At 40.5% G+C, this 14,525-nt stretch overlaps 1 protein-coding gene across 4 annotated transcripts in view; it reads right to left on the bottom strand.

Moving 5' to 3' along the window:
* Nucleotides 1-1,007: 1,007 nt before the first annotated feature.
* The window catches only part of LOC104929893 (vitamin D3 receptor A), a 72,795-nt gene continuing 59,277 nt past the window's right edge, over nt 1,008-14,525 (bottom strand). For all 4 annotated transcript variants that reach the window (XM_027288607.1, XM_027288609.1, XM_027288608.1 and 1 more), the window contains 5 exons: nt 12,128-12,227; nt 10,877-11,054; nt 7,625-7,776; nt 6,906-7,022; nt 1,008-4,993 (listed from right to left, as the gene is read on the bottom strand). In XM_027288607.1, coding sequence (XP_027144408.1) covers nt 4,740-4,993; nt 6,906-7,022; nt 7,625-7,776; nt 10,877-11,054; nt 12,128-12,227 — 801 coding nt within the window. In that variant the 3' untranslated portion in view covers nt 1,008-4,739. The remainder of the gene's footprint in view (nt 4,994-6,905; nt 7,023-7,624; nt 7,777-10,876; nt 11,055-12,127; nt 12,228-14,525) is intronic.

Raw genomic sequence — 14,525 nt, 5'->3', positions numbered from 1 at the left:
GAAAAAAGGAAAAAGAGAGAGAAAGAGAGAGAGAGAGAGAGAGAGAGAGAGAGAGAGAGAGAGAGTTAACATTTACAAACATTGGGATCCACTCATATACTGACTGGTCTACTGGCAAGAGGATTCTACTGGACAACCTTCTTCTTAAAACAACTGGCAACTAGTTTACTGTACGCCTGACATAAAAACACTGCAGAGGTTGCTGAAGAGAGTAGTTGTTGTGTTTGTGTTTGTGTGTGTGTGTGTGTGTGTGTGTGTATGTGTATGTGAGAGTTTATGTTTGGTTCCCTTAAAGGCTATTGTGAGGAGTCATCCTGTAAATCATTGAGGTATCTGTTAAATGTTTCCAGCTGAGTGAGGTTTCTGTAAGTAAGGCTACTGAGGTGGAGCTGCGGACCTGGGTTGAGGGGACAAGGGACTGAGAGGGGAGAGACTGCGGCCTTGTTTGGGTTCGTTTGAGCGCTAATGGCCTCTCGTTATCAGCTACGGCTCTAGTCAGATGTGTCTTGTGAGCGTAGTGTTCTCCATATGCGAACCAAAAATGTCAAAACTAAAAAAATAAAATAAAATCAGCAGCAGTTAAATCTGATGTTTGGCTCTCAGAACCCTTTAAACTGAGCAGGCTCTCGCCTCGTCAGCCTGACCCGCATTTCTTTTTGAAAATCGGTTGATATAGATGTTGGTGCTGAATGTAAAAAGTCCACTTTTTATGGATTTCATTTAGCTATTCCTAAACAAAATGATCGTTTAAAAATCTAAATATCAAGAGCTGCGATGCGATACACAGAGTAGTGAGAAAGGTAATGTCACGCTTTGGGTTTAGGAGGCGACATCTCGTCAGTCACTGCACACTCTGTACAGCGTACACGTCACTACATCTGCCCTGTGGCAATGCTCATTTTTAAAAACACTTCTAAGATCTTCTGTACAGATTCTACAGTCCTCTGGAGGTCCAATCTGAACGTTCTCTGGGTCAAACAGGACAAGAGGAGCTATTTCTGCATGTCTTTTTTTTTTTTCACAGTAAAGTGACACGTCCAATTCCACAGCAGCTGTTCCACTAAATCTGCCGACTCCCGTCAGCACTTGGTGCGCCACAGTTTTTTGTTTTTTTTCCCGAAAGCAGAGCCTGACTGGCTGCTGAGTTAAAGCTATGAAGAACAAATCCTGCTGTAATTCGCTATTGCAGAAGAAGAGGCGGTTAAATGGTTGCGTGATGAATGAAGAGGCATGCTGTTGCTGCGGCTGTTTTCCATTGGCTAAATCCTGTGTCAGTCAGTTGAGTCAGTGTTAGTTCATGATCACTTGATTGTGGTTTGACATCATGCTTCTGGAAAAGTAGATGTAGCTTCTTTTGTTTTGTTTCTTTGTTTTGACAGAGCTGGGGACTACCTTTCCATCGACGGTGACAAGATTCTGCTCCACACTTTTGTTCCTTTCCCTCAGGTTACAGCTCCAGGTGTGACACTGCTGCACAAGTCTGTTTTTTTTTTATTCCACTGGAGAAAGGAAGGAGAACAAGTGTCCAGTTTCTCTTCCCTGTCCAAAAAGTGAAGCCACGTCACTGGTTAAAAAGGGCCATTTCTGTATACACTCACTTGAAATCAAGGGAACAAGGGGCACTTGGAAAAGGCTCCAGGAGTCCACCATGCTCATCTCTGCTTCATTGAAATGACATCCCAGCGCAGCAAGCCAAGCGCTAGCTAGACAGCAAACTCTGACACGCATTAAAATTGACAATCTTGAAAAGAACACAAAGAAAAGAAAAACAAAAACAAAAAAATTCACCAAAATGAAAATATTATGGATATACTGTATAATTGTCAAAAGCATATCGATAGACTTTAGAAAGAGAAAGAAAGACAAAAGATGTACATCCATAAGCTTGGAATGGACAGAGAGGACGCGTCCTGGTGAGACTGAGTTGTTGGTTGCTTTAAAAAAAAAAAAAAAAAGGCTGACGGAGAGTTAATGATGCTCACGCTGATGTTTCACGTGTAGATCGTGCACGGGACTCGGCCGGAGAAGGAATGCACGACACAACTGCCACTAGGAATGTTCAGTCACATGAACTTTGTAATTATATAAACACATTAGATTTGCAAGTCCCATCATTACACTAGTAAGAGCATCACCCAAAACAGGGTTGGACCAACGCCGGCCCTTTATTAGGGACTTTATTGGCCAGTTTGGTATGATAAAGGTTCGAACACAAGTGTTGGTGTTTGTTAAACACTTTAAACCAGAATCGCGTTGTTATGAAATTGGTTTGGAATCGCATGTTTCAGTCAAAAATATCAGCTTGGTTAAACCCAAATCCGACAGTCGTCTTCACTGCAACCTGAAACAACTCAGCAACTTGACCAGGACTGTCACCTCTGTCCATTCTAGTTGAATACAACATAAGAGTCCATCTCCTAATTGCATATAGTGCTGTATCTCCAGAGCATCTTGCCATCGATGATTGAATTCTCTTAGTATTTTGCCTACATTAATGTCTAACTATGTACAGACTTAGCAAGTGGTATTTACAAAGTTTGTCCACAAGGGGGTGATCCAGGCCTGCATGAGGGGTGAGCATGCACTGTGTCGACAGAAACGTGATATGATATGTAGTGATGTCGTAAAGTAACATCCTAAACCTCGCTTATGTGGCTGGTGTTGAAATGATATAAATGTGACAAAAAGGTATGAGGCTTGATTTCTTAAAATATATTTAATATAAAAAAGTTCTCTCTCGTGTTTTTAGATCTCTGCCCGTCTATCTGCCTGTCAAAGAGCATCTGAAGGATTTCATTCCAAAAACACTCAAGGCTATATATTGTTGAAACTATTGTACATTGCTATCATCTGTAGAATATTCACTTTGCCCTGAAACAATGGAACCAAACTACACTTAAGGCTGATTCTGATTACTTTCATTGATCAGTGTTTTAACACAGATGACTGGTTTAAAATGTAGCCATTTAATGGGTATGTCAACTTGGAGACATAAACTTAGGAATGAAAATCTTGTAGTATTTGAAAAAGTTTCACTTTTAGCTTACTTATGCTGTTATTTAGTATGATTAGAAATCACAGTGATGCCTAGAGCTTCAAAAACAATCTCTGTCTTATGATTGTAAGCTTACGCCACACACACCATAAACACCAAGTACACAATATCATCAGACAAACTTTTCCCTGAGGCAACAGCCGGTAGTTGGTTTCTGTCCAACTATCTAGCTCTAACTGTCTTAGCAGCAATCTAACCAGCTGAACAAATATTTTTGGATAACTCACTATCCACGAAATATGACGTTGTGTTTGCGTATGTCAGTCTACAAACTTCACAGGTCCAAAGAACGACAAAATCCAACAGAGAAGTGCTTCCCTGCACTAAACCCTCAGTCAGAGCCTGTACACGCACCCCCTTGTGGTCCATCGATATTCTCATATACTGTACACACATCACAAAAATAGAAGGACTCCTCACACACTTCTCAGTGCTTTCTCATGTGTGTGTGTGCACATTTGTCTTTTGAAAGATGACACACACGACCAAGGAGGCGCCTTCAAATCCTCTACATTATACAAACACTCAGAACTATTTGCTTCCATGGAAGCAACCATGTTTCACTCTCTTAAATATAATTATATTTATATATATATCAGCTTATACGTATCATTTATATTTATATAGCATTATACATACATTCTTGTTTCGTGAAATTCCCTTTTGTGTTGTAAAAAGGGAATTCCAACCGTCCATCTATCCGAACCTCCTTTACTCGGTTCCTCCAAATCTCTCCTTCCTTATCACCATTCCCAAACTGAAACATTCCTACGTGAACTTGCTTTCTTCACTTGAGCCGACCATCTGATGTCCTCTCTTAGCACGTACACAGATACACAGGGCCGAGCAGGAGAAAGCACCTGCTAGGCTCCATCTTGACCAGGTATGTTTCAACTAGTAAACTAAGTATTTCCATTACATTACATGAAGCTTTGCCCATAGCTGGCCGTGTTGTTGTTTAATATATTTGGATATCTTTGCTGTCAACGAACGGTAAATAAACAAAAGTTTATAGCTATCTAACACTAGTGTAGTAACTTTGCTAGCAATTTATCTGTACCTCACAAGTGCCAGCATGCCTAATAAGATGTAAATCTGTGTATCTTTTCCTGTCTGTCATCGCGAGGATGCCGACATGGAACATGTTATGAGGATGATGGGATGGTAAAAAGAGATGTGACAGGCACATCCGTCAAGCTGTCTCCTCTGTAAAAAAAACAAAAATAAATCTAGCGGTGATGTCCAGGGAAAGGTGGTGATGAGAAAAGGGTTTTTTTGGAGTTGGTGGATGTGGAGAGGATCAGTGATGTCCTTCTGTTCCAGATGTGTTGTCATTTGATGCGGTGCTGTGAGAATCCAGAGGTCAAAATAACATCTGGTTATCCTTATAAGTGCTGCAGAAATTTGCAGCATATTTAGGTGTGTTAAATCCATAAATCAAGAGGTCCAGGCGTCTGAGACTCGCTGCTTGAGACTGAGAGACGGAGAAGGAGGAGGAGGAGGAGGACGAGGAAGATGGGCAGGTGATAAAGAGGTGAAGGTTACTGTCTACCTATCTGATTATCCATCTTTCTCCCACATGTCCAGGTGCATCAGGGCTGGGGTTTTATCGGGGAAAAGGCGGTAAGGTGGGTTAATAATCCTGTGTGTGATTAGTGTGTGTGTGTGCGTGAGCCTTCCTCTGCTATGACACCTCGTTGCCAAACACCTCCAGCACCAGCGGGGTGAGCTGCATGCTGTGCTCAGGCTGGAAAGAGAGCGAGCGGTACTGCTTGGAGTGCTCCTCGTTCAGGCTGCGCAGGTCGGCCAGCTTCTGGATCATCTTGGCGTAGAGGAGGCGTCCGCCCGGGTGGTTGACCCGGATGTAGGCCTGCAGTGTCTCCGACAGGTGATCCTGGAGCTGCTCGATGCGGCCGTGGTCTTGGACACCAGGGCGATCTGCCATCGGCGAACGGGCGGGGTGCGAGCGCCCATTGTGAGGGAGGTCACAGAGAAAGCGAACAGGAGACAAGAAGGGGTGCATGGAGGGAGATGAATGGAAAGACAAAGAGAATGTCAGCAAAAAAACAAACAAGAAAAATGTCTGTCATCGTTTATGGATAGGGCTGCTCGATTATGGAAAAAAATCACAATTATTTTGGTCAATATTGAAATCACGATTATTCAAACGATTAATTTTGAGTTTCACAATGCATTTATTCAGCATTTCTCTCTCTCAAAAAGCACTTTGTTATTGATTCTTTATGCAAAATATTCAAATTGAAAATACATTTTGGCTACAAATATGTACTTTACAGCTTTTCAATGTATAAAGCATTAAATCAATAAAATAAATATACTTTATGGAACATTAAATAAGGCATAGAAAATCATAAATGTATCCAAAATAAACTATGGATCCAGCTGCTCTGCAAATTCTCTATATTTATAGAACAAAATAAATATAATAATAAGCATAAGCATCAATAAGCAATAAGCATCTTCTTGAAACCCTCACCCTCGACTGTATTAATGTTGCATATCTTTAGCTAAGAAATATCCAATGGCAGCTGTTAGGCCCCATTTACACGTACACGGGTATTTTAAAAAACGGAGACATTTCCCTTCGTTTGTACCGATCTGTTACACGCAAACGGTGAATTCGCCTCTGAAAACGAATCGAGTTTTAAAAGTGCGACCAATGTTTACCTTTTGCTATGACGATGATCATGGAAGCAAATCGCCCATAGGCTTGGCGTAGTTATGATGGCGCTCCATGCCGTATTTATGCGGGTTGATGTAAACAAAAACTTTTTGGAAAACGATGCTATGTGCACAATGTTATTTTGGAAAACGGAGGGAGGGAAATATTCGTTTCTCAACATACCCGGCTATGTGTAAACACAGCCTAATGTCTTGTGCCTCTCCGAACTTGTCGGATAAGGAGTCGCATTAAACAATGTGTCTGTGATCGATGACTGAGTTTGCGTTGACGTCTTGCTGGTTGTGGCACTAGCTTTGTCTCTTTGTTTCTTTATTAATTCGTTGTGAGTGACTTTGTGCTTCTGTTTGAGATGGTTGAATAAATGTGTAGTGTTACCAAAATGTTAGCAAATCTTGCACATTATATGCTGCTTATATGATGCACGTCTCTCAGAAATTGTGTAATGAAAAGTGGAAAATAAATCGTTTAAACTCGATATCTGGTCGTAACAATGGATTTATATGTTGGAAAGAATTATTGGAAAGAGTCTAAGATGTCTGTGTGTTCAGATCAGATTGACATAAATTGCATCATTATGTTCGAAGGTTTAAAGACAGCGCCTTGCTCCATCTCATCTCTTTATTTCATCAGGCTTGTTACTGAGACAGCAGTAAAATAATGTTCCTATGCCTTGAGCTAGAAGGCTATGTACAAAAATTGGGATGTCACATTGAGCTGTTTGGCTCATTGACTCACAATAGTGAGATAGAGGAAACCGTTAAAATGTTTGAGTAAGTCTACATCATCTATTCTTGAAGAGGCATTGCCGCTCAACGATGTCATTCATTGATTGCAGTAATTCACGCTTTTCAACTTGTCACTGAAAGCTCAACAAACGTAAATTTCCATTGTTGTTCATATTTGATCTGTTGAACAGGACGTTTTGTCCTCTGGGAAAAGCTTTTCTCATGTGTTACTGGCAGCATGAAAAAAACTCTAATGCACAGGTGAATCGGGGTCACAGAGCAACACAAACCCTGTGCTTAGTAAGTAGTTACTCAATCTGCTAACAATCTCACTCTTTAAAAAAAAATGAAAAAAAAAGCATCAGCTGGAAATACACCTACACCATCAACACGCAAACGAACACACAAACACAGGCAGTACCTGGGGAGAGCAGGCAGATGGCCATGAGCAGCACGTGTTCCTCCTCGTGCAGGTTGAGTTTCTTCAGACCAACCTGGAACTTCACCAGCGGCTCCAGCAGCTCCAGAGTGTGACCCGCTGAGGAGGATGACACAAACACGCCGTCAGACGGGGAAACATATAGTGCTTTCCTATTAATTCATGAGCGCAAACACACTTAATGCAGAAAGATTCATTACTCGGTATGTGTGTATTTATACATTGCGGACAGAGAGACTCACTTCCTGCCCTGCATGTGTGGATGAATAAGCACTGAGCGTGTGTGTTTGTGGCCTCTTTATTGCTTCCATGAAAATACCTGAAGTCAAAACCTCATAGTAATGTGCAAGTGTGCGTAGAAAAGCAGTGTGTGGGTGATCCTTGTAAAAAAAAAAAATCACAGCTGTGTCATCAGCTCCAATACTGAATGCTTTTCTCTCCTTGAGAGTGTGTACTTGTGTCCACGGGCGTGTTTTATCAATGTGCTGCTTGATGTTGTGGCCTTCATGGAAACTTGGTTTTGGTACACGCAAAGAAAAGGAGTGTGTGAAGATGATGTGTGATCAATTAGCAACATCTCCGACATGGCCTTGTGAATGTGTGTGTGTGGAGTGATGTGTATCCAAACGTGCTGCTGTATGTATTCATGTACTGATTCTGCAGTTTGCTTGTTTCATTACGATCACAGAGATGTAACCGACCCTTCGTGACATCATTGATGCAGTATTTGAAGTCGGGTCCACCGCAGCTCCAGGACATGTCCTCCAGACTGAACGACTGGTTTGAACGCAGCATGATGATCTCGATGGCACTCGACTTTAACAGAGCGATCTGGTCTTCTGCCGTCAGCTCTCTGAAACACACACACGCACACAGTGTGTTACTGCACTGGAACTGTATTAATATGAATATGAGGAATTTATGGCATGCTCACAGATCTGACTTAACCTGCAGAGTCATGCAAGGTTTCTTGACTTTATTTTAGTTATTGCACATTGTTGAGTTAGGCTGATAAATCAGCCAAGGATACTGAAGTATATAAATACTAAAGATGTATCTGAGGTACTTGTGCAGCTCTGTAACCATTTCACTGTTTCTCCACCAGGGAGCACCAACAAGTATGTTTCACTCAATCACAGCTTGACCAAAATAACAATAAATAACGGGATCTTCATCAAAACATTTCTTCATATCTTGTATTTATGTTACAAGCTGAATATTAGCTAGTTAACAGATTATGTCTACTCTACAAATATCAATAACCATCATCAGCAAATTAGCAACTAGCAACCTGGACAATCAACAAGTTACAATAGACAACCAAGTTAATAGAAAAATAATGTCTATATAGGAAAGACATAACAACTCTGGTGGCAAGTTTAACATCAATCAAACTGCCAGAAAACCAATGACTGAAAGAAGCAACTGCTTAGTTTCAAAGCCATCACAAACAGAGACTGTGTTTCCTATTAGGGAGCAACAGCAAACGTCTGTGCTATTAAATCCAGTGTGTGGCAAACAAACACTGACTGTACGCACCAGTAAAACAAACCACACAAAATGTCCTCACAACATTTTTCACTCTCAGTTCCAGCCTACAACAAGACTAATTGAACAGATAATGAGTATTTATCTGGCACAAAGTTCTACTTAACCACCTACACTTGTGGTGTGTGTGTGTGTGTGTGTGTGTGTGTGTGTGTGTGTGTGTGAGTGAGAGAGAATAACACCATACTCATGCACTCAATCCCCCTGTATCACATTTGATATTTACTGCATTTACAGCATGTTCACAATAACAGAGGCAAGTGTAAATCTAGGAAGAGAAGTTTTAATGCATTAAAAATGAACTCATCGCTTCACAATTTGCCCTTTTTCCTTTCAAGCTGTTATCCACTTTCTCTGATATTTGTCATCACAGTGTCCGGTCTTTTTATCCTTTTTGAATCACTGCAGGAAGAAACCGTAATATGTGTATTTATCCATAGACATACGTATACGTAAACGCCGCATTGAGCGCTGAATCATACGTCGACGCCATTTTGGAGCCATTAAGTTGCAGAGTGGCAACAAACGGAAAAAGCTGTGCAAGAGTATTCTTTCCCAAGGTTTTTAACTTGGAAACACACACAGACTGCAATTGTATAGCTGTGTAGATATGTATGTTCATCAATGCCCCCCGTGTATATATGTTCATCAATGTGCACCCCCCTCGGTGTGTATTTTTGATATTTTCACACTGTTTATACTGCTATATCTACACAGTGTACACACACACACACACAAACACATATATTAAACATATAATATATGTTATTAATATATGTTATATATTAATAACATTTAATATATATATTAAACAATTTCCCTACGGTGATTAATAAAGTACTTCTTACATTTCGTCACATCTACATTTCAGGATCTGGTTATTATAGACGCAGATTAAATGTTAAATAAAAATATTTCAATATTTATCATCACAGTAACAGTGTTACACACATTAGTAGCTGGCCAACCTGCTCAATGAGGCGTCTATGTATATATGTGTATGTATTTATCAAAAACTGATAATACCATCTACATTAGGGTCCAGGGATACTCTGAGGGTCAGAGGCTGAATCAGAGCATAATAAAGAACATTTCTGAACATTTTATCCATGCACAGAGCTCCATCTTATCATATGTTTGCAGTATGTTGTAGAGAAAAGATATTTTTTTTGTATATTCCACAGATAATCCCTGTAAAAAGCAGCTTAAACCCATGACACACAGCAACAAGGCCAACTGTAGGAATAAACATACAGAACTGATGAGCAATCTGTACGTCAACAGCTGTTCCTGTTTTCCATTTCTGTTTCGCAAACACGTATGCATTATGTATACCCATATTTCAGATACGTGTTCTTTCAATGCGTGCTCTGTACGTGCATACATTTAGAAACTTAACTCTCAGCTCAGCGTGTATTTATAAGGCAGCAGCCTGTTCTGGTGTATTCTTGGAAGAGCTTGTTTGTTTGGGAGTGATAATAGCATCTGACCTTACCCAATAATGTCCTGCATACATGTAGGCAGCAAATTACTGTGCTCCGCATGTGGGTGGAGAGCTCGTTTAGGCTGCTAGCCTTTGTGTCTTTACGTGGTACTAGTTGAATGGCGCAGTCAACAAATCATTACCACAACTCAGTAAAAGAGCAGATATCTGTGGAGGTAAACATTTAGTTCCCAACATGGAGAGAATATGAATTATGGCACCGGAGGATTATAACACGTGTCACATATCGAATCAGAGATCCTCTTGTCAGCAAGTCAGCAATCTGAAATTTCAGTTGGACAAAACACAGCATGTAAACTATTTATTTAATTATTATTATTATTGTTATTAAATTAATTTATGTGTTGATTATATCCATGATTAATCGATTACATTTTTTTGTCCAAAATGAGAATGTGACATATATTATTATGCAACATCATTTAAAGATCCAGAGTACCAGATTTGGGCAGAAAGTAAATATAATTTGCAAAACTGCTTTCATTAGTGTATAATCACCTGAAAATAAGGATCATTTTGTTTTTGTAACCTTTGTATGAGCATTTTATATCCACATTTGCCCAGAACTGACAAACTAAGCACTGTTTCTACTCAGGCCTACATAGGGCTTTTTGGTTTTGTGGTCACTGTAGTTTTTGTAGCCACTAAATCCTTTACACTGGTCAAAAAGCAGCAAATCCTCATGTTTTAGAAGCTGGAACAAGCAAATGTTCAGAATTTTTGCTCAGAATTTTTTGCTGTTGTTATTTTTTCTGTCTTTACAACTAATCACTTCAGCTTTAAGTTAAATCAGAACACATACACTGACACTGTGGCAGACAGCAATGCATGCTGCTACACAGTACCGATAGGTCAACAATGTAAAATTAAACTCAGTCACTGAAGTGCATGTAGTTTGTACCTGAAGCCTGGGATCATCTTGGCAAAGCCTATGACCTTCTGGATGCTGTAGGAGACCAGGTCAGCCAGATGGGGCAGCATGGAAAGCTTCGAGTCCTCCTCACTCGAGTCTGGACTGCTCGCGCCATCCTGGTACATCATTAACAGGCTGCTGAAGTTCATTTTGGTGTCCACAGACTCTGTTTAAGGATGGGGTTAAGAGACAAGATAAGTACAAGGGTGTGATTAAAGGAAGCATTTTGAATGCACAGAGAGCCGGTGAGAGGTTAGACAAGGTAAGACAGCCGGTGGACATAAATCTATATGTCTTTGCTAATAAAATATGAATTGGAAGCTGTGATACAGCACACCTGCTCACCAGCATCTTCACCATAACTCTAAAAGAGCGATATCTGGCAGATTAATGCTATGACATGGGTCAATGCCATGTTTCTTTTGCCTGTGCTTGGCCAGGTTTGAGTATTTTATCTTATAATGACAACGTTTTCATATGGAATGTGCTTTGTCTGATAATATGTGCTTTCTCCTAAATCTAAAATATTTCCTTGCTGCTGATTTATTCCCAAGAGGAGAGTAAATATCTTCATTGTCTTAATCTTGTCTGCTCACCTGGTGCTAGAACTGTTTAAAAGTTTAGGATGGAGGTGCGCTTGGATGGAAAGGGTTAGGATGAGAACGTAAAAAATAAAAGGGTATATTAAAAATTATGACGGTTCAGTGTTTTCACTTTGTATTGATATTGGATCGCTGATCATGGAATTGTTATGGATCCATATTGGTAGGCTGTTACACAAATTTACACAACATGATGAAACAATGTGGAATTTTTTTTTGTCTCAAAGCTTTTCTTCAGCAACCACAGACCTCTCAGACTTTTTAAAACCTGATGATCCATATTAAACAACATGATTATGAACAGAAACATCTAGCTTTAAAATGACACTAATCTGTCTCCATCCTGACATTTTGGTGCAAACTAACACACTGAGTCTGATATCTGACTCTTCAGGTGAACAGAGGTCTTAGCAATCAATACAATATGACCCATGAATTTGAGGCCATGAGATGAACACGTAAGCATCCTTGTCACTGGCACGCAGGATGAAGGCCGAGGCAGCTCCAGAGCTACTGCTCGTGTTTGTGTTATTAAAAAAATCAATACATCTTTTCATGACTGTGTCCTCTTTAAAGTGAACACTGAGGCATGAATACAACTAAGGACATGGGGCGAAGGTCTCTTTGTACATCTCACCAGGTGAGTGGTTGAATGAGTCAGAGGAAGCATCAGACAGAGACTGGAGGGAGGCGGCTCTGCTGGCACTGCGTGTTACTGGACCTTCACGCACCGGAGGCTGCAACAGACACAGAGAAACGCAAACATTAATATCCTCACTGTAATACTTGCACAGCTCAGTGCACTGCTGGACTCCTACTCACGGTAGGCCATCGGAGCTTAGGAATCAAATCCTGTACAAGGAGAAATAATCAGCACACAGCAGGAGCCCGTTTCACAAAGCAGTGTCACCAGATTACCTGGATATGCTCTTTTTACTTCAGCACATGTTCTGCACTTTAAGGGGGTTCTGGGTTGTCTAGCTAACTCAGTGGGGTCCTGCTTTGTGAAATCAATTTTTGATTCAACAAGAAATTAAACTGATATTTTAAAAACTGCTAACTGTTTCCGAAGCAAACTGTAGTCCTACTTTTATTTTTAGCATGACTTCATCTTGCAAAGGTTCAGACTCAGTTCAAAGTGACACCCACAGATCAGTATCTGGAAAACTGAGTTGTTGGGTATCTACGACATCAACTGGAGTGTGGTTGTGGCTGTCTGAACAGTGTGTGCTAAAAAACAGGCACATGAAGGAGTGTTGTGAAACTTTCTCAGACGTTTCCATCCAATCTGTATCCTCGATCTCATTTACTCTGGACAACCCAATTGTTGTGGTCCGCAGAGAGAACGTCGGCTAAAAAGTATCAAGTTCATGACATGGAGGAAGAAAATGCGACGACGTCGTCAGGCGGATAAACGCCTCTTGTGAGTTGTGTTACTGGTGTTAAGTAAATTGGAAACACACACAGGAGATGGTAGCTGACGTGTTGGTCTGCAGTAAATATGGCTGCGGTTACAGACATTTACAGCTATCACAAGAGAGGTGCTGAATCCCATTACTTTGAGTCTTTTTATTACGTGTTTCTCCACATATGCACCCCACCACACCATTCATTATTAAATCTGTCATCACTGCCTCATATGTGCATGTGATGTGTGTGATCTTAACTGATTTGAAGACAAGACAAAATTAATTAGACCAAAGAGCATGTGGTTGCACTCTCCTGGAGCAGTGACATTAATATATAATATATGGTTTGTTCATTTACACGTAACCAATTCTGTTCTCACTTTTCTGATTTAAAAATCATAAAATAAAAGGTCCTGAGTCACAGAATTTTTATTATTTGCGTTGCTAAGCAACATCTAGTAAAAGGAGGAAGGGGTTCACAAGGCCGGGCTCAGAATAAAAAAAAATACTACAGTTTTGGGAGAGAACAATAAATTTATTAATTGCTGTCACTCTCAAGAGCAAAAAAGCACTGTATTTTGCTGCATGTTGCATATTATTAAAACTATCTTTTCAGCAGAGATAACGTTACATCATGTTCTCTCTCGGTCACAGAGGGCAGATATCTCATCCTTGCTCTCTGTCTCTATTTTATGACAAACACAGTAGGACTAAAAGTCATATTGTGATTATTTTGAGAGATATTGTGGTGTGTGTCATGATTGTAGTGGTTCTTGGTCATTTTCACTGAAAAAATGATGTGACAGAATTTTACACATTTTCCCAGAGTCAGAACAAATCAATGCCCTAGGGTGGGCCTTTTTATGTACTTTGTGTAGTCTGAAGTCATTTTAAACAACATTATTTGGCTATGTTGGCTCATTTGTTGGGTGTCAGTGGGATCAAATAACATAATCATGATTGCATGAGGTATCAAAGATTTGAGCAAAACTAAGCAAGTAAACTGAGGGGGTGGTAAAGTTGCACCGTATTTAAAAAGAGGCCCACAGTTTCAGACTTCCCTAGTCTACACTTGAGCTTTACAAGCATAAATGCGACCTTCAAGTTTATTTTCTTCTGTTTTATGTGTTTACCTAAAGTGACCTCCTCCTTCCATCCTCCACCACTAAATCCCCCACCTACAATGCTGTGCTTTCATCCCTTCCCAGGAGACTGAACAACAATTCACACTTGGCCTCATGTGACTCCAACGACCATCGTCCACACCAGACCTCAGGTGACCTGAACAGCTCAGACGACAGTCATCAGAACAACAAGGAGCACTAAGAAACCAAGTGGAAACAATGGCCTGGTTAACGATTCCACAAGGCAAAATACCTGGCTTTCCCCGCCAGTCAGTCAGAACTGAAGATGCCTCGTGAACGAGAGGTGAAACGTCTTCACAGATCTAGAACCAGGCCAAGTTGTCCCTGATTTAACTTTTCTCAAAAGAAAGATGACCTGGATGACTGAGAAGACAAAGTGACTGTGTGTCGGACTGCCAAAATGCGGGTGACCTACATTCAATACTGTGCCTGAACGCATCCTGTGTAAACAGTCTGAGCACTGAAGGGGCTTCTCTGCTGA

This window comes from Larimichthys crocea, chromosome XV (genome assembly GCF_000972845.2).
Source record: "Larimichthys crocea isolate SSNF chromosome XV, L_crocea_2.0, whole genome shotgun sequence".
Taxonomy (NCBI): domain Eukaryota; kingdom Metazoa; phylum Chordata; class Actinopteri; family Sciaenidae; genus Larimichthys; species Larimichthys crocea.
The sequence above is the reverse complement of the archived record's forward strand: the minus strand, read 5'-3'. Positions and strand labels throughout refer to the sequence as shown.